The sequence below is a fragment of the Acomys russatus genome, chromosome 13 (genome assembly GCF_903995435.1).
Source record: "Acomys russatus chromosome 13, mAcoRus1.1, whole genome shotgun sequence".
NCBI lineage: Eukaryota > Metazoa > Chordata > Mammalia > Rodentia > Muridae > Acomys > Acomys russatus.
The window spans coordinates 11,842,743-11,861,013 of record NC_067149.1 but is presented as its reverse complement, the minus strand read 5'-3'; the positions used below and the strand labels follow the sequence as shown (position 1 = coordinate 11,861,013).

The 18,271-nt window shown below is 42.8% G+C and overlaps 1 protein-coding gene across 1 annotated transcript in view; it reads right to left on the bottom strand.

Moving 5' to 3' along the window:
- M1ap (meiosis 1 associated protein) overlaps nt 1-17,951 on the bottom strand; it is a 73,726-nt gene extending 55,775 nt beyond the window's left edge. The window contains exons 1-2 of the mRNA XM_051154764.1: nt 17,712-17,951; nt 11,075-11,260 (exon numbers count right to left, since the gene is read on the bottom strand). Of these exons, the coding sequence (XP_051010721.1) occupies nt 11,075-11,260; nt 17,712-17,951 (426 nt within the window). The remainder of the gene's footprint in view (nt 1-11,074; nt 11,261-17,711) is intronic.
- Between the last annotated feature and the right edge of the window lie 320 nt (nt 17,952-18,271).

Below are 18,271 nucleotides of genomic sequence, written 5' to 3'. Positions count from 1 at the left end.
ACAGCGATCCGCCTGCCTCTGCCTCCCGAGTGCTAGGATTAAAGGTGTGTGCCACCATGCCTGGCTCTTCTTTTCACTTTTTGATGTTAGTATTTTATATCTTCTCTCTCTTTTCATAATCTGGCTAGAGCTTTATCAATTTTATTGATTGCTTCAAAGAGGCACTTTTTATTTTTTCAATTTCAACTTGATTTCTGCTTTAGCCTTATTTTTTTCTTCTGCTTATTTGAACTTTATGTTCTCATCTATTTTTAGTTTCCTAAAGTGGAAGCTTAGAGTATTGAATATATGTTTTTTTCCTTATATGGATGCAGTGCTACTTCTCCCTGAGCACTGTTTTTTACTGTATTCCACAAATCTCAAGAAGTTGTGCTTTTATTTTTTTAGTTCAAAATATTTATTTTGGTTTCTCAAGACAGGATTTCTCTGTGTAGCCTTGGCTGTCCTGGACTCACTTTGTAGACCAGGCTGGCCTCGAACTCACAATGATCCGCCTGCCTCTGCCTCTTGAGTGCTAGGACTATAGCCATGAGCCACCATACCCAGCTAGTTGAAAATATTTTTAAACTTTTTGAGGTTTTTCTCTTCCTTGCTTCATGGGTGTGTGTGTGTGGGTGTGTGTGTGTGTGTGTGTGTGTGTATGTGCTTGTGTGAGTGTGTTTGTGTGAATGTGTGTGTGTGTGTGTGTGTGTGTGTGTGTCTGTGTTTAGACCTTTTCCTCTATCTTTGTTTTTGTTTGTTTGGTTGGTTTTTAAGACAGGGTCTCTCTACATAGCTGTTGAATTCAGAGATCTACCTGCCTCTGCTTCCTGAGTGAGGGCATAAAAGAGTGCACCACCAAATTTTTTTGGCCTTTTCAGACATCTTTAGACCTGGCTTCTACTTTAATTTAACTGTAGTCTAAGAGCAGACAATATGATTTTTGTTCTTTGAAATTGTTAGGGAGTCCTTTATGGCCCACAGTGCAGTCAACTTTTGTGCATGCTCCGTTTGAGTGTCAGAATATTATGCATTTGTCTGTTCTTGGATGGTTTATTCTATAGACGCTGATTATACCCTTTTGGTTTGACTAGTGTGTTCAGCTATGCCTTAAAGATTCTTCTGCCTGTTGGATCTGTCATTTCTGATAGAGGGTGCTGAGGTTTCCAGTAAGCACCGTGGAGCCATGTCTGTGTCTCTGCTGTTCTTTCAAGGACCTGGGCTTGGTTTGCATTGTGACTCCAATTTCAAGGCATTCGGTACCTTCTCTGGCCTTTCTGGGAACCAAGCATGCATGCAGTGCACTTGCTTACATGCAGGAAAACACCCACACACATAAAATCAATTTTGCGGGGGGGGGGGGGGGGAGGTTGAGAAAGGGTTTCTCTGTGTAGCCTTGGCTGTCCTGAAATTCACTGTATAGATCTGACTGGCCTCAAACTCACAGAGCTCTGCCTGTCTCTGCCTACCAAGTGCTGAGATTAAAAGTATGCACTATTATACTCCACAATAAATGAATATTTTAAATATCAAATTGTTAAAAAAAACAAAAAATAAAAGAATTGTTATGTCACTTAGAATAACTGATTTCTTTATCACTATGTAATATAATTATTTGTCTCTGCTAACTTTGAACACCTTGATATTTCTTTGCCTGAGATTAATACAACTCCTTCTGTAGGCTTTGAACTTTTTAAACTTATTTTATTTGGGGTTCTTTAATGCTTACACCTCCCTTCCAACCCATCTACCCTAGATAGGACAGAAAAGAGGGAAATGGAGACTCAGTTCCTTGGAGCCATTCCACTGGTGTAGTCGGCAGGATTCCAACAGACCCGTTAAACAGTAAACCAGCAGTTCAACAAGAGTGACTGCAACCGTGGCCAGGAACCCAGAGAACCACTGGAAAGGCTCTCTTTAGGAGCCTCTCAAAGTGGAGTGGTGAACAGACAAGACCAAAAAACCAAAAAGCCTCACTTCTTGTTTGGGGCACATATATATGTATATGTGTGTGTGTGTGTGTGTGTGTGTGTATACACACACACACACACACACACACTCTCTCTCTCTCTCTCTCTCTCTCTCTCTCTCTCTCTTAGGGTCCGTACTAGGATGTTTATTAGTTGGCAAAGACTATGTCCCCTCAGGAGGTGGTTCCTTTCCCAGGGGACAAACATCACCTGTTCTTTCGCAAATCTGTTTTCAGCAGAAGAATACCACACACCCTCACACAAGTCTGTTTCACATCCCACACTTGGGATCAAAACAAAAACATGTTTAGATCCACTATATCCTTCTGCTTTGACTGTTGTGTTTTTCTCTACACACTTTTTAAAAAAATGTATCTGTTCACTTTACATCCCTGATAGTAGCCCTCTCCCTCCTCTCCTCTTGGTCCCTTCCTCCCACCCTCTTCCTCCAGGCCCCTCTCCCCTTATCATCAGAAAAGGGGAGACCCCCCCACTCCCGTCAACCACCCCAGCACATCAAGTCGTGTCCTCCTTATCCATTGAGGCCAGGCAAGGTATCCTGGTTAGGGCGAAGTGATAGAAAACAAGCAATAGAGCCCATGTCAGAGACAGCACCTGCTCAACTTACTAGGAGACTCACATGAAGATCAAACTGCCCATCAGTTACACATGTGTAGGGGGCCTAGGTCCAGTCTTTGAATGCTCCTTGGTCAGGTCTTCTATAAGCTCCTCTGGGTCTAGATTAGTTGACTCTGCTGGTCTTCTTGCAGCGTTCTTGTCCCCTCCGGTCCTTCTAGCCTTCACTCTCACTCTTCCACAGGACTCCTTGAACTCTGCCTAATGCTTTGCTGCATGCACTGTCTTTTAATCTATATTTTGTAGACTCAATTTTCTTAACCAAAATATTTTATTAACAACTTAGTGACTGAGCCTACGTCAATTACAACCCGATTAACCAAAATAGTAGGAAATGAGGATTAATGGACACCATAACAAAACCTTAAGGATATCAGTTCCGAGAACGATTCTCCGGGTGTGAGCAGCAGGATTTCTCCCACTGGAACTTGAGGTAACCAGATCCCAGAGCCTCAGCAGGAGCCAGAGCTCTGAAGCCTTCCCTTGAGTGGTTTTCTCTAGGAGCGTCTTGAAGGGCAGCAATGAACAGCCAAACCTATCCCAAGTCTCCAATCCGCCTCGCCTCCAGTTCTGGGCTCATTTATATATCTCCTCCCAGAGTCTGTTCACGGGATCTTTTCAGCTGGCAGCAATTAAGCTCCTGCACGAGGTGGCTGCTCTTCGAGAGAATTAACCTCACCTGTTCTCTCACGAGACCGTTCTGATCCCACACTTCGGATCCTAAAGAACAGGTTTCTCTCCTTCAATATTTTTATATTTAGTGTGGGATTCTTTTAAAAATTAAATTATTTATTTATTTATTTGATATCTTATTGGTGTGTGTGTGTGTGTGTGTCTGTGCATATATGCCATAGTGCAAGTACAGAGGTCAGAGGACAACTTCCAGAAGTTGTTGTCTCTTTCCACTGTGGGTCTCAAGGATCCAACTCAGGTTTTATCCAACAAACGCTTTTATTGGCTGAGCCAGTAATTCTCTCTCTCTCTCCCTCTCTCTCTCTCTCTCTCTCTCTCTCTCTCTCTCTCTCTCTCTCTCTCTCTCTCTCTGCCCTCTGAGATAGTTTCTCTGTGTAGCCCCGGCTATCCTGGATTTGTTTTGTAGACCAGGCTGGCCTTGAACTCACAGAGATCCACCTGCCTCTGCCTCCCGAGTGCTAGGATCAAAGGTGTGCGACACCATGCCTGGCTTCTCTACTTTTTTTTAAACTAGTGTTTTTAGGCCACCGACATTCAAAGTAATTCTGACACTGTTGGGTTGATCTACACTATCACTATTTTATATTTGTCACGCACGGCCTTTTCTGTTTCACTTTCCCCCCTCTCCTCTCCCCTTCTATTTTTGCTCTGCAGGAGATTGGACCCAGGGCTTTTTGCATGCTTGGAAAACACTCTGCCCTGAGCTACATTGCTGTGCTTCTTATGATTTTAATTAAGCAGTTCCTATAGTTTTATTTTCTTTCCTTTTTTTTTTTGCACATTGGCTATACTTTTTTTTTTAACTTTTCAAAGTTATATTCATGACTAATCCAAATCAACTTTTGAGCCAGGCATTGTGTCACATGCCTAAAATCCCAGCACTTTGGAGGTGGAGTCAGAAGACTCAGAAGTTCAAGACCATCCTCAGCTACATAGCGAGTTTGAGACCAGCATGGGCGAGGACTCTCAAACACGCACTAACAATCTTAATTTTTCTTCCTTCCTTTATATCACTGATGCCACTCATTTCACTTATTTATAAACATATGTGCCTATGCACACCCAACATGTTGCTGCTATTATTTTGAGCAAAATGTCACCTGCTTTGTGAATTAAGACCAAGAAAAATGTCTTCATTTATATTCACCTTTTTTTTATGCTCTTTGCTTTTCAGGTATAGATACACCTATCTTTCTTTTTTTCCCCTTCCTTTCCTCCCTCCCTCCTTTCTTTCAAAAAAAGATGTATATATTTATTTACTTATTATTTATACAGTATTATGCTTCATGTGTGCCTGCATACCACAAGAGGGCACCAGATCACATTATAGATGATTATAAGCCACCATGTGGTTGCTGGGAATTGAACCCAGGACCTCTGGAAGAGCAGACAGTGCTCTTAACCTCTGAGCATCTCTCCAGCCCTTTCTTTTCTTTCTTTCTTTCTTTCTTTTTTTTTTTTGAGACAGGGTTTCTCTGTGTAGCTCTGGCTGTCCTGGAACTCACTTTGTAGAACAAGCTGCTTGGAACTCAGAGATCTGCCTGCTTCTGCCTCCTGAGTCCTGGAATTAAAGATATGCATCACCACCACTGGCTATAGGAACACATTTCTAAACTATATTTTTTTCCTTCTTTTTTCTCCAATTACAATTTCACATAAATTGTAGCTTGATGAATCTATTCTATCTCCTTTTTAGATTTATTTACTTATTTATTTATGTATTCGGTGTTTTTGCCTGCATGTACTCTGGCCCTCCAGAGGAAGGCACCAGAACTCATTATAGATGGTTGTGAGCCACCATGTGGATGCTGGGAATTGAACTCAGGACCTTTGGAAGAGCAGTCAGTGCTCTTAACCTCTGAGCCATCTCTCCAGCCCCCAAATTCTATTCTTTGATATTAAGTATTTCATTCTATCCTCTGTTTTCCTTGAATGGCTTTGGATATAACCCTCAATCCTCCACCTTTTCCATTCCTGTTTTCCCTCTTTATGTCACCACTTTAGCACTTTACGTCATGTACAAATACAGTTTTATCTATCTGTATGAAATCTAACATCCACAAATGAGAGAATGTGGCTTTTGTCCTTCTGAATCTGACTTAATTTGCTTAATTAGATAATCTCTTGTTACACCCATCTTCCTGAAAGTGATGTAATTTCATTCTCCTTTATGGTTGAACAGAATTCCATTGTCCACATGGATCACATTTTCATCCATTCTTTTATGGAGAGACATGCAGACTGACTCTATAGCTTAGCTACAGTGAGCAATGCTACAGTGAGCATTGGTGTGGACCCTCTCTGTGGTATATTGCTTATTCACGTGCTCCTTGATTTTATTTGAGTATATTTATATCTTCTTTGATTTATTACACGTTCTTATAATTCTCCTTTTAAATGCTTTGTGTGAGATTTCATCTGATCCACTTTCATTGGCGCCATCACCGGGGAACTGGCAGTTTTCAGAGGAGTCACATTGCCCTCATTTCTTCTTATCTCTTGTATTTCTTCACTGTTATTGAGCATTTAGGGTTATTTCATTGGTTGGATTTAAAAAAAAAACAACTCAGCAGTATTTTTCCAATTGAAGTATTTGAAATGTTCCAGTAGGACTAGTAGGGTGGACATGTCATCCTTTCCCAGTGAGTTGTGATTGCTGTAATTCAGTAGCTGACTCCCCAGTCTGTGTGCCAGGGTGTTGGGCACTACCCCAAACCCAACTCCAGAAGTAGACTGTATTAAATGTAGCAGCCGTCACACTATGTAAATGTTGGTATTTAAAAACAGCCATCCGTTTAACTTCAATGGCTATGGGGATTGAGAGAAACAAGGATAGTACAATGTGTACTAAGCTACTAGTCACTAAGGCTAGGAAACAGGCTGAGTGAAGACAGAGGCCAGTGTCGGAGCAACTGAGGAAAACAGATGGAAGGATGCAGTTTAGGATATTATTAGCATCAACGGACTTTAAGAAAGCCGCAGAAGGGCCGGGCATGGTGGCACACGCCTTTAATCCCAGCACTCAGGGGGCAGAGGCAGGTGGACCGCTGTGAGTTCCAGGCTAGCCTGGTCTACAAAGCGAGTCCAGGACAGCCAAGGCTAACACAGAGAAACCCCTGTCTCGAAAAACCAAAATAAATAAACAAGCAGACAAAACAAAACAAAAACCTCAGAAAATTATAATCAAGAGGTAAAGGGACGGATCGCTGTGGGTTCGAGGCCAGCCTAGACTACAAAGTGAGTCCAGGACAGTCAAGACTACACAGAGAGACCCTGTCTCGAAAACCAAAAAAAAAAAAAAAAAAAAAAAAAAAAAAAAAGAGGTAAAGGGAGACGGAATGGGAAGAGAGAGAGCAGAAGCCAGGTGGGATAAGAGAAAACATATATGGGTCAAGTATAGGAAGAGTGACAGGGAGTACATGATCAGATGAGTGCAGAAATATAGAATAACCATGTAGTCCAATCAGGCAAAGGCTCTTGGGAGATATTTATACAACCTGAAGACACACACACACACACAAAGTGGGGCTGGTGATAGAGTGCATGCCCAACACATGCACAGCTCTGAGTTCAATGACCCCCACATTTATTATGTAATATTAGCACAGCTCTTACATTATATAACACTAGGCAGGATTTCTTCCTCGAGAGGATGGGCTTGAATTCCTCTCTTCCCTGTGATGTCTCTTGTAGTAAACTAAAGCTCCAGTTCCAACCTGTAAAACCACCCTCGTGGGTATGCAAGTGTCCCAGTGGACACTGGGGTCAAACCAGTTACTTTTTGGGTTGAATTTTTGCGCAGTGGCCAGTAGGTGTCAGCACTTCCTCATTTTTAGCCCCAGCCCTCTTCATGGGATAGAATTTTGGGTAGTTTCCACCCTTTTAGTGGAATGTGTACGGAATGATTGGATTTCCCAGGCTTGGTTTATTACCACAGTCTTATCACACAAGGTTGGCTTCTGATTGTTTTATTGTTTTTTTTTTTTTACTTATTTATTTATTTATTTATTGGCTTCTGATTGTTTTAAATTATTATTATTATTAATTTTTTTTGAGTTTTACTCTTTAGCTCTGGATGGCCTGTAACTCATTTTGTAGACGAGGCTGTCCTTGAACTCATGGAGATGCTTTGTCCCCAATGCTGGGAGACCCCGCTTGGGTTAAAACTCCTCTGAGGCTCTGATGTGACCAATGCCTGTGCTAGTGATTACCATTTTAGCTCAAAATGTTTGTCCTAACAGGACTCACGCTGCCTCAGTGGGCATCAGCCATGGCAGTTCCGATCAGGCCAGTTCACGTGTGGTGGCTCTGTGGACCTGGCATGACTGCAGTGAATTCAGCATCAGGAAGGTTGGGCGGGGCAGAGCTCAGTGGCCATCTTTCAGGGTGTGTGGTGCAGATAGGCAGCAGTGTGTAGCTGCTCCTGCCTGCTGCTCTACAGAGAAATCTTGTAGGAATAGAAACTATTATTGTCTTGACTTTTTTTTCCCATTGGGGTACACTGAGCATGATTATAACCTACCATTCTAGCTATCTGTCTATCTGTCATCTTTTTTCTCTCTTCTTCTTCTTCTTCTTCTTCTTCTTCTTCTTCTTCTTCTTCTTCTTCTTCTTCTTCTTCTTCTTCTTCTTCTCCTTCTCCTTCTTCTTCTTCTTCTCAATCTCCCTGCAGTCCTAGCTGACCTGACAGTACTAGCTATGTAGCCCAGGCTGGCCTTGAACTTGGTGCAGTCTTCCTGTCTAAGTCCCTGAGTACTGGGATTACAGGGATGTGTCTCTAAGTCCTGCTCTCTGCTAGCATATTAACCCTTGTTCTCTTAAATTCTTCAGTCGGGTGTCGGGTGTGGTGGTGCACGATTATAACCCCAACTCTTGAAAGGCAGAGGTAGGAGGATCTCTGCAAGTTAGAGCACAGTCTTGTCTACATTGTGAGTGCCAGGCCAGCCAGGGCTACATAGTGTAACTTTGTCTCAAAATTACACACACACACACACACACACACACACACACACACACACACGTATGTATAAATAAGCAGATTCTACAATTCTAACATACCTGCCATGCCTGGTTTTAATACCTATTCTAACTTGAAATGGTGCCTTTTACCCTTTATTCTGCCTTGTCATTGTGTGTGTGTGTGTGTGTGTGTGTGTGTGAGAGAGAGAGAGAGAGAGAGAGAGAGAGAGAGAGAGAGAGAGAGAGAGAGAGAGAGAGGCGGAGAGGAGAGAGAGAGAGGAGAGAGGAGGAGAGAGAGAGAGAGAGAGAGAGAAGAGAGGAGAGGAGAGAGAGGAGAGAGAGAGAGAGAGAGAGAGAGAGAGAGAGAGAGAGACTCCACTCAGCCAAAGATGCTATTGTAATTGGCCTTTGGAAATGTGATAATGAGGTGTGCATGGGGGCATTTGTGTAAGGGGACATATTCTATACTATTATTATTTTCTATTAAAACAATATACTAAGTTTTTAAGTTTTCATGCAAAAATTATTTTTAAAATTTAGATTTGTTTGTATTATTATTTTTTAAAAATATTTATTTATTTATTATGTGTACAGTACTCTGCCTCATGTACCCCTGCAGGCCAACAGAGGGCGCCAGATCTCATTATAGATGGTTGTGAGCCACCACGTGGTTGCTGGGAATTGAACTCAGGACCTTTGGAAGAACAGTCAGTCCTCTTAACCTCTGAGCCATCTCTCCAGCCCTGTTTGTATTATTTTATGTGTATAGGTGTTTTGCCCGTGTGCATATCTGTGCATCACATGTGTGCCTGGTGGTCTGAGAAGGTGGAGAACCTCCATGTGGGTGCTAGGAATCGAACCTGGGTCCTTTGCAAGAACAGCAAGTGCTCTTATCCATGCAGTCAACTCTCCAGCCTCCAAAACAAGTGTATAAAATAGAACTGTTATGTGTTCAGTAACAATCAACCAATTGCATTCAAGAGAAGCTGCTAATGAAATAGCAACTCCGGTGCTTCTCAGTGGCTTATTTCCCTTTGAGCTGGAGCACGGTGGCTGGATCAGGCTGGAGCTGGTAATTCCCTTCTGTGAGGAAGGCTGTAGTTGGCTTGGGTTTGGCATCTCTTGTCCTTCGGCTAGGTCAGATCAGACCCCTAGGTTCTGTTTAAGTAGTTCCTCCTGGCCACAGAGTTTATGAAAGAAAATCATTGGATGTATTTCAGAACGCCTGCTCGCTCCTGCCCTACCCGGCCCCTTTCTGTGCAGGCTTGAGCCATGAGGGAATTTCCTCTCAAGGGTCTGGTTGAACTCTTAGAATTGAAATCTCATAGAAGTGTGTGAGGTGTTAGGACTGGGGCCCCTCAGCGGCTCCCATGGAGGTTTCTGCTTCAGTGTGTTGTGAGTCTGTGGCTCAGCATAGCTGTCTGCCTGTTTTGGAGGCCTGGTGACCTTGCTTCTCCTAAGCATCTAAACGGAATTGTTGACTTTACTTAGCTAAGCATTTTAATGCTTGTTAGGAAGAAGCAGCAACTCCCAACTTCCTTAGATGAGAAACTGGAAGCGGGAAGTTCCACACAATTATGTTTCAGCTCATCTGTTTGCAGCCAGAGGTCTCCCAAACGGGGACAATTTCACTCACAAGTGTACCTGTGCATTATCCACTCATAACTTATTTATAGTTTTAGATAGCCTCAGCCTAGCACCAGAATAGCATCAACTTTGACATTTGCTAATCCTAAGAGAATTTAGTTAATTTGAGTCAAAACTTGATTAAAGACAATTAAATTTTTTTTCATTATTTTGAGTTATTTTTTTGAGCTAAGATTTGACTCTGTAACCTAGCTGGAACGAACCTGTAGCCCTGACTGGTTTAGTCTTGCCCTAGCCTCCTATGTGATGAGATTACAGATGTGAGCCTCTCTGTCTGGCTTTAAGGGTACCCAGATGGACATAAAACAGTGAATTTGCTAATGTTTACCTTGCAAATTCCAAATATCTGGAGTCGGGTGTGTTCAGGTTGGTTTTTATTTCCGTTTTTCCTTATAGTTCACTTTGGTCCCTGTTTTACACTTTCTCTTGATGCCCTTCTGCGTAGGCCATACGATCTGAGTAGGTGAGCAAGTCATAGTCACAGCTAAGAGCACTTGCTAGAGCAGGAGAGATGTCTCAGTGGTTAAGAGGATGCACTGCTCTTCCTGAGGACCTGTGTTTGGTTCCCAGCACACACAGCAGGCAGCTCATCACTGCCTATAGCTATGTAGCCCAGCTTTTATAGCCTATGGCCTATAGCCCAGCTCCAGGGGCTTCAATGCCTCTGGTCTCTCTGGGCACCTGCACACACGTGCATATACCCACACAAGCCACATACACATAATTAAAAAATAAAATACAAATTAAAAAAAAGTACAAAACCACTTGGTGTTCTTTCAGAGGATCGAAATTCAGTTCCCAGAACCTGATTGGGAAAGTTACACCTGCACGGAATGCCAGGTCCTGGGTATCCAACACACACACACACACACACACACACACACTCACACACACACTCAGACACACACTCACATACACACACACACACACTCACACATTCCAAGAAAAGAAAACAACACCACCACCCCCCCCCCCGCCAAAAAAAAACCCAAACAAACAAAACCCCCAGAGTATTGAGAAAAGAAAAGGTTATTGGAAAGGAATAATGTCTTCTATTTATAGGTAGCTGAACATCTCCCTTTGAAAATTACATCCAGAGTATATAAAACAGAACAACATAAGAACAATAAATAATCAAACGCATACGTAGATAGGAAAATGGCTCCAAGTCCTAAGAGGCAGCCTCTTACCTCCAGGGAAGTGCTGGGCTGAGCGGTACTGGTGGCCATGTGTCTGCTGTACTGCTTGAACTGCTGGAGACCGTCCTCTACTGCCAGCGGCAGCAAGGGGCGCTGTGGCCCGTAACAACCTTCCACCTGTATCATGCGAAGCTCTGAGATGCAGGCCTGCAGCCTAACGAAGTTCCCCCTCACTTGCTGCAGAGCAAACAACGAAATCAAAGACACGAATTGTCAGTGACCCAGTGTTCTGGTTAGCTTCGGTCAAATTGACACAGACAGAGAGCCACCAGGGAAGAAGAAACTTCAAGGAACTGCCCGCATCAGATTGGGTCTACTGAATCCATGCCTCAAGGGCATTTCAGTGAAGAGGAGAATCTTGGAGCTTAATTTAAGGAGCCAACAAGTAAACCCAGGCAAGTGAAGGGACTCCACGGCCCTCCTCATCTTCCTTTATAAAGACTGGCTCTGAGGAAGCAATATATCTTATTCTGATTCTAGTTCAAGGATACTTCTAAGGATGTACGAATTAAAAAAGAACAAGTACTGAAGATTTGAGACATTATTTGAAGGAATTACATGCATCAATAGTAGGAAAGGAAAGGAAAAGAGCCCTGCTTTAAAATTAAAAAAAAAAAAAAAGCCTTCCTACTGGTGGTGCTTTGAGTAAGAATGGTCCCCAGGGGCTCATATGTTTGAATGCGTAGGCACCAGGGAGTGGACCTGTTTGGTAGGATTAGAAGGATTAGGAGGTGTGGCCTCTTTCGGGGGAAAGTACGTGGGCTTTGAGGTTTCAAAAGCCCATGCCAGACCCAGTCTTGCTCCCTCCGCTTTTGAATCAGAACGTAGCTTTAAACTCCAGCTCCAGCACAAGTTCTGCCATTCCTACCCCCATGCCCTCTGCCATGTTTTTAGTGGACTAAGCCTCTGACACTGTAAGCAAGCCCCCAATGAAACGCTTTCTCTTGTACCAGCTGCCATGGTCGTGGGGTCACTTCGACACACCCCCAAAGCAGAAGTGAATGATATCCACAATGTTTATGAAATCCATGAACCTGAGCTATAGTGTTGCCGGGGTTAGGAGATTGTTTAAGTCAGGTGGTTTCACATTCCTTACTTTGTTTTTGTGTTCCTCTTTCTAAGTCTTGTGGGGAGAGGGAGGCACAAGAAATTGGACATAATTCTGACACAAAGACAAAAGCAATCTAGGTAAGACTATAAAAAGTTTATTAAAGAAAGAAATAAAATCAGACCATAAATATAGCCTAGTAAGATTTTCTTATTTGCATGTATGAGTGTGTGTATGTGTGTGTGTGTGTGTGTGTGTGTGTGTGTGTGTGTGTGTATGTATTTGTGGTAGTGTGTATACACACGTGCACAAGTGGCACTGTTAGGGTTCAGGAATAGCCACACACTGACCATCAAACACCAGACTTGGATGGAAGTTTATTTGAACGCTGAACAAGAACTGACTAGTCAGGGCCGTGGTCTGAATTTGGGAATCAGACTGTGACTCAGGTCTGTTTCTAAGGTAAACTTTTTATAAGAAAACTTGTAACCAGGTAACAACCAGGTAACCAGGTAGGAAGCAAAGGGGAGGGCAGCATTACATCATTTTGATTAGCTAAACATAGGAAGAATTGGTTTTGTTCTGAGCATAATGTACCCAGGTGGCTAGACAAAGCATTTTAATCTGATTGGCTGGGACTTAGGGTAGGGGAGCTCTTTGGGGGCATTCTAGCTCTCTGGGAGTAAGGAATATGCAGGGTGTTGCAGTCTTAACTCTAACAGCGTCATTTATCTTTAACCCAAGCAGAGCATGCATTTATCATCTATAGTTTTATTCTAAACAGCAAGCATTGAACCTTCTTGGTTTCAAGCGTGTAGGGCCTGTGAACTTGAACTTAATTTCACCTTATGATCAAAAATGGAGATGGAAGTAAAATGGCTTCTGATATGCTAAAAGCGATAGCTGGCTGTAATGGGCACACTTCACGGTGGGTTTGTGGAAGTCATGGGAAACCCAGGGACTCTCCCTTGCCTTTCTCCTTGTTTTCACGCAGGGTCTCTTTGTTGTTTAGTGCTGTGCTATCTGAGGCCTGGGAACTGCCAGGAATTCTCCTGTCTCTGCATCCCATCTTGGGACATAAGAGCCCCGGGATTACCGACAGGTGCTATTATACTTGGCTTTATGTGGGTTCTGGGAATTCAAACTCAGGTTGTCAAGCTTGTGCAGCAAACCTTTTACCTGGCCACTGAGCCACTGCCCCAGCCCAGCAAGGTTTGCTTGTTACAGCTTTTCTTCCACACACCTTTCTAATACTTCTTTATATATTTTAAGTCAATATCTAGATATTGGGGGCATTTTTATGATCCCAGCATTTGGGATTCCGAACAGAAGGAAATCTGTGCTATCTTTTGTAGGCCTTTTGAGCATGCTTGTTTGTACTCCACTGTTTTAAGCCTGTCATTAGATAGCATTCTTGATGTCACCTAATGTTTCTTCTCTCAGATTAACCCTTGTTTATGATTGATCATGGTCTTCTTTTGTGGGGTGATGGGATTGCATTTGCCTACTCCACCTATCCTTTTTATTTATTTTTAGTTTTTATTTCTTTTTGTATTTATAGGTCATGAGCATCACAGCATGCCTGTGGAGGTCAGAAAACAACTTGCTGGAGTCAGTTCTCTCCTTCTGCCATATGAGTCCCAAGGATTGAGCTCAGTTTGTTAATCTTAGAGCAAGTCCACTGAGCTTTCTAGTGGGGCCCTATCCTACCCGAATCACTGTTGTAGTTGACTCTCCTGTATTTAATAGGATGTGCTTGTGATAAAAACACATTAGTTTTAAAAAGAATTTTAGTAGATGAGCTTAGATTTATTGGTGTCAGGTGTTTGTACTTAGTTGTATTATGGTATGCCTTCTGATTTAAAAAAAAATTTATCTTATTTAAAGTTCTGTGTATGTATATGTGTAGGTGTGTGTGGTTATATACAGGTAAATGTAAGTGTCCAAAGAGGCCAAGGGCATTAGAGTCCCGGAAGTCACAGGCAATTTTGAGTTGCTTACTGCTGGCAATTGACTTCAGGTCCCCTGAAAGAGCAGTGCATGTTCTCCAGCCCCAATACTTTCTGCTTTGCAGCTTTTAGAAAAATCACTGTAGTGTATATCTTATTTTCCTTTTTTCCCATATGATTTTCTTGTCACAACTGGGAAGATTTGAGCCTGGCTTTGTTTTTAATCCTCATAACTTCATGCTTATGTGATGATTCCTTTAAATTATTTCTCTAGCAGTACGTAATCCATCGCATGACAGAATTATTATATTCCCTTGTCTTATTCTTATTCTCCCTGTCCCATTGCGCTCGGTTATAGTCTACCACATCATGTTTCTCAGAACTTACCTTTGTCTGTATTACTTGTTGCTTTGATATGATTATTTTTGAATGCCCACCACTAAGGAAATAAGCATTACGGCTAAACTAGAACGCCCTCATCTCCAGTACCTCATTGTAGATAATATATAATTTCAATAAATTCCTTATAATGACAAATTTAAAGGATCAGGAAGAGTTTCACAGTAAGGACATTCTTCTGGGATCTTCCTTTGAGAGAGAAATTAATCATTTGGGTTAGAATTATTTATAGTCACGCCACAGTGGATATAAAAGGGATTCTAATATTTTAATTATGAATTCTCCGTCATGATTCCTTATAAAAGGTTCAGAATTATTTGATGATACTAAAAAATTAAGTGCGAGGGCAATCTTGGGTCCATCTTAGAAATGGTTCCCTATAAGCTGTCTTTCTACATTTATATTTCGAGGTGTCTCTGTGGGCAGAAAATGTCAGATGTCTATGTGGTTCAGTGAAGATGGAGCTAAGTGCTTGTTCTCCTTCCAGACTGGACTGTCTGTGTTCACCAAGTGATAGCATCATTCCTGCTGGTTTCTTGAGTTTCTAACTAGCATTGACTTTACTGTTCTACGGGAAGGAAGTTGTGGCTTGTATTTTTTTCCTGAGTTATCAGTGAGGAGTCCTATGTGTGATCTTCTTTCATGACTGACTATAGGCAATTAAAAGGCTTTACCCAGCAGGCTTTATGGTGTGGTGGTAGAAGAGAAACGGCTTTGGTGCATAGCCGAAGAAGACTGCAGTCTCTGAAGACCATGACCAAGGACTCAGGCTGCCCCGACACCTTTATTCCTAGTCTCTGAGGGCTACAGCAAGCTCTCCGCAAGAGCTTCTGCCAAGACTGCTTTATGGGAGGAGCGGGGAAACTTGAGCACACTTTTCTCTATTCTGATTCAGGTTTTCTAATCCTAGTCTTCCCTCTGCTTTCTCTCTAATGCAGGTTGATAACACCGCCAAAGCTCTTTGTCTGGGGTGCACTCAACAGTGAGACTGTCCCTTCATCTGTGCCAGTACATTTAGCTCTCAACCATTCTGAGAAAAAATGGCAAAGCTGGATGTGATGACTCACACCTGTAATTCCAACACACAGTAGAATGAATCAGGAGACTTGCCACAAGCTTGAGGCCAGCCTGAGCCATATAGTGAGCTCCAGGCCAGACTGGTTGGCAGAGTGAGGCAGACTTAAATAAGCAAAAGAAATGAAAAACAAAAGTCTACCATCACCAGCACCACTAACAACAAAATGTGATGGGGGAGTAAACATTTTTCCCAGTTTAGAGTCTTTGATTATTCAGTTTCAGTAGGTGACTAGAGGCTTAACCCTTTCCTTTCCTTTGGTTTACTTTGACATCTGGCAGATCAGCTCTATTTCCCAGCTTGGGTTAAGCTCCCGACAAGCTCATGGTTTAGTACAGCCAAAACAGCCTCATGTCCCAGTGAGACTTGCCTATAAAATAAAATAAAATAAGATAAGATAAAATGTGGATAACTTGTGATGGCTAATCTTGGCTGTCAGCCTGACACACATAGGAAGGAGGAGCCTCAGTTGAGGAACTGCCTCCGTCAGACAGGCCTACGGGCATGTCTGTGGGAACATTTTCTTGATTGCTAACTGATACAGGAGGGCCTAGGCTCCTGTGGGCCTCGCCATGCCTGGGTAGGCAGGCTATACAAGCCAGTAAGGCAGCTGAGCAAGCCAATAAGCAGCATCCCTCCAAGGTCTCTGTTTCAGTGCCTGACTCCAAGTTCCTGTCCTGAGTTCCTGCCCTGATGTCCCTCCATGATGGACCATAAGCTATAAAGGGAAACAAACCTTTCCTCCCCCAAGTTGCTTTTGGCCATGATGTTTATCAGAGCAACAGAGAGCAAACTAGGACAGCATCTGACCTAAACACACACACACACACACACACACACACACACACACACACACTTCTTAAGACACCGTGCACATCAGGTAGTACAATAAGAAATAAATGAGGGGAACCTAGGGCCGACACTGTCTATGCCTTAAGTTTCCAAGCCTCAGCACAGAAGAGGAAAGCCTAGGCAGGTGCCAGCCATCCTATGTGTTTAGAAGATGGATCTGGGAACTCAGAGAGACCAAGGTAGCTAGAGGAGAAAGAACTATCTATGGGAAAGGAGAGCCTTGGTTTTTGCATTAACATCCCCAAATTGTTTTTTGTTTGTTTGTTTGTTTTTTCAAGACAAGTTTTCCCTGGGTGGCCCTTGCTGTTCTGGAACTCACTCTGTAGACCAGGTTGGCCTTGAACTGAGACGTCAGCCTGCCTCTGCCTCCTGCGTGCTGAGACTGAAGGCATGTGCCACCATCACCTAATTGTTCCTGGACATGGTGTTTCATGGGAGCAATAGAAAGCAACCTTGAACAAATGTGTATTATTTTCATACTTTAAAGTCCTCAAAAAGATAGTATATTTTCACTTTCATTGAGAATGAGACATTCATTTAAAAAATGAGTGGATTCTACTTACTTTCCTTACTCTGCTTTACACACATAATCAGCAGCAAGTCTATGAAAGCCCTTCCTTTGGTTATCTTAAAGACACAGTGTACGTCCATTGAGTTAGCAGCAAGGTTGACTCAAAGAAGGAGATGTGTGGATCACTGGAAGTCTTTCCCATCTCTGTGACTCTGAACTATAGCTAAGAGAAAGGGAAGACTTGAATTTTCTTTGAGGAGGAGAGGAGATAATTGTGAATGAGCTTTATAAAGAAAACGGTCCCTGCCTCAGTCACTCCTTTAAAACCTTAAGCGGTTGAAGCTTCACTGGAGCGGAACACAGGGAAAATAGTCTCACGTCTTTTGCAGTTAGGATTTTCTGAGCAAAAATAATTAAGGCCTTGAATTTTTATCCCAGGACAAATTTGGGAGGAAAAAAGTGACTGAATAAACAGACCTCTGAAGAGACTTAGAAACTTCTTTAAGTGTTTACATTTCAAAAAGGGCAAAAGAATCTAGCTCTTTACTGCAAGTGCTAAGGTTTCTCCTTTCTCACGGAGAGGGACGGTGTGCAGCCTATTAATTCCCAAGTTAACCACGCAGAGGCTTCCTCTTGCAGCACAAGCCCCCACGTACACAGGATGACTTGTGGTTCGTGTGGGCTAATTAGATACGCAGGACCAGTGTGGTTTTTACTGTAAGTAATAACAACCAGGAACTCTGCTGTGTTCATCCCGCTTGCTTTCAGGATACCAAGAGTAGAGATTGACTTACCACAAATGGGAGGATACACTCATGTTGGCTTTGTACTGTGTATAAGCTGAACAGAGACATGCGGTTGGGGCCCATCAAACTGCAGGCTATGGAGAAAAAATTTTGCAAGGCCTCACAGAGGTTGGGGCAGATGTCAGTCCAGGAGGGCACAGCAGCATGCACAATGAGAAGCCTCGGAGGTTGGGGGCTAATCTTCGTGGCAGAAGAGGCCCTTTTACTAGTAGTTCTTTTCCGATGCATGGCAGCCGAACTAGTGTGGAACTGTAGCCGCCACTTGAATAATGGATATTTTCTAAACCTAAGGAAAGGAACAAGAAATGCCTGGCTTTCATAAAACTGCATTAGGTAGTTGAAGCAAAGAATATAAACCGAGAGGATAAAGTCCAAAGAGGAACCGGGCGTGGTGGTGCACGCCTTTAATCCCAGCACTCGGGAGGCAGAGGCAGACGGATCGCTGTGTGTTCGAGGCCAGCCTGGTCTACAAAGTGAGTCCAGGATGGCCAAGGCTACACAGAGAAACCCTGCCTCGAAAAAGAAACAAACAAACAAAAAGTCCAAAG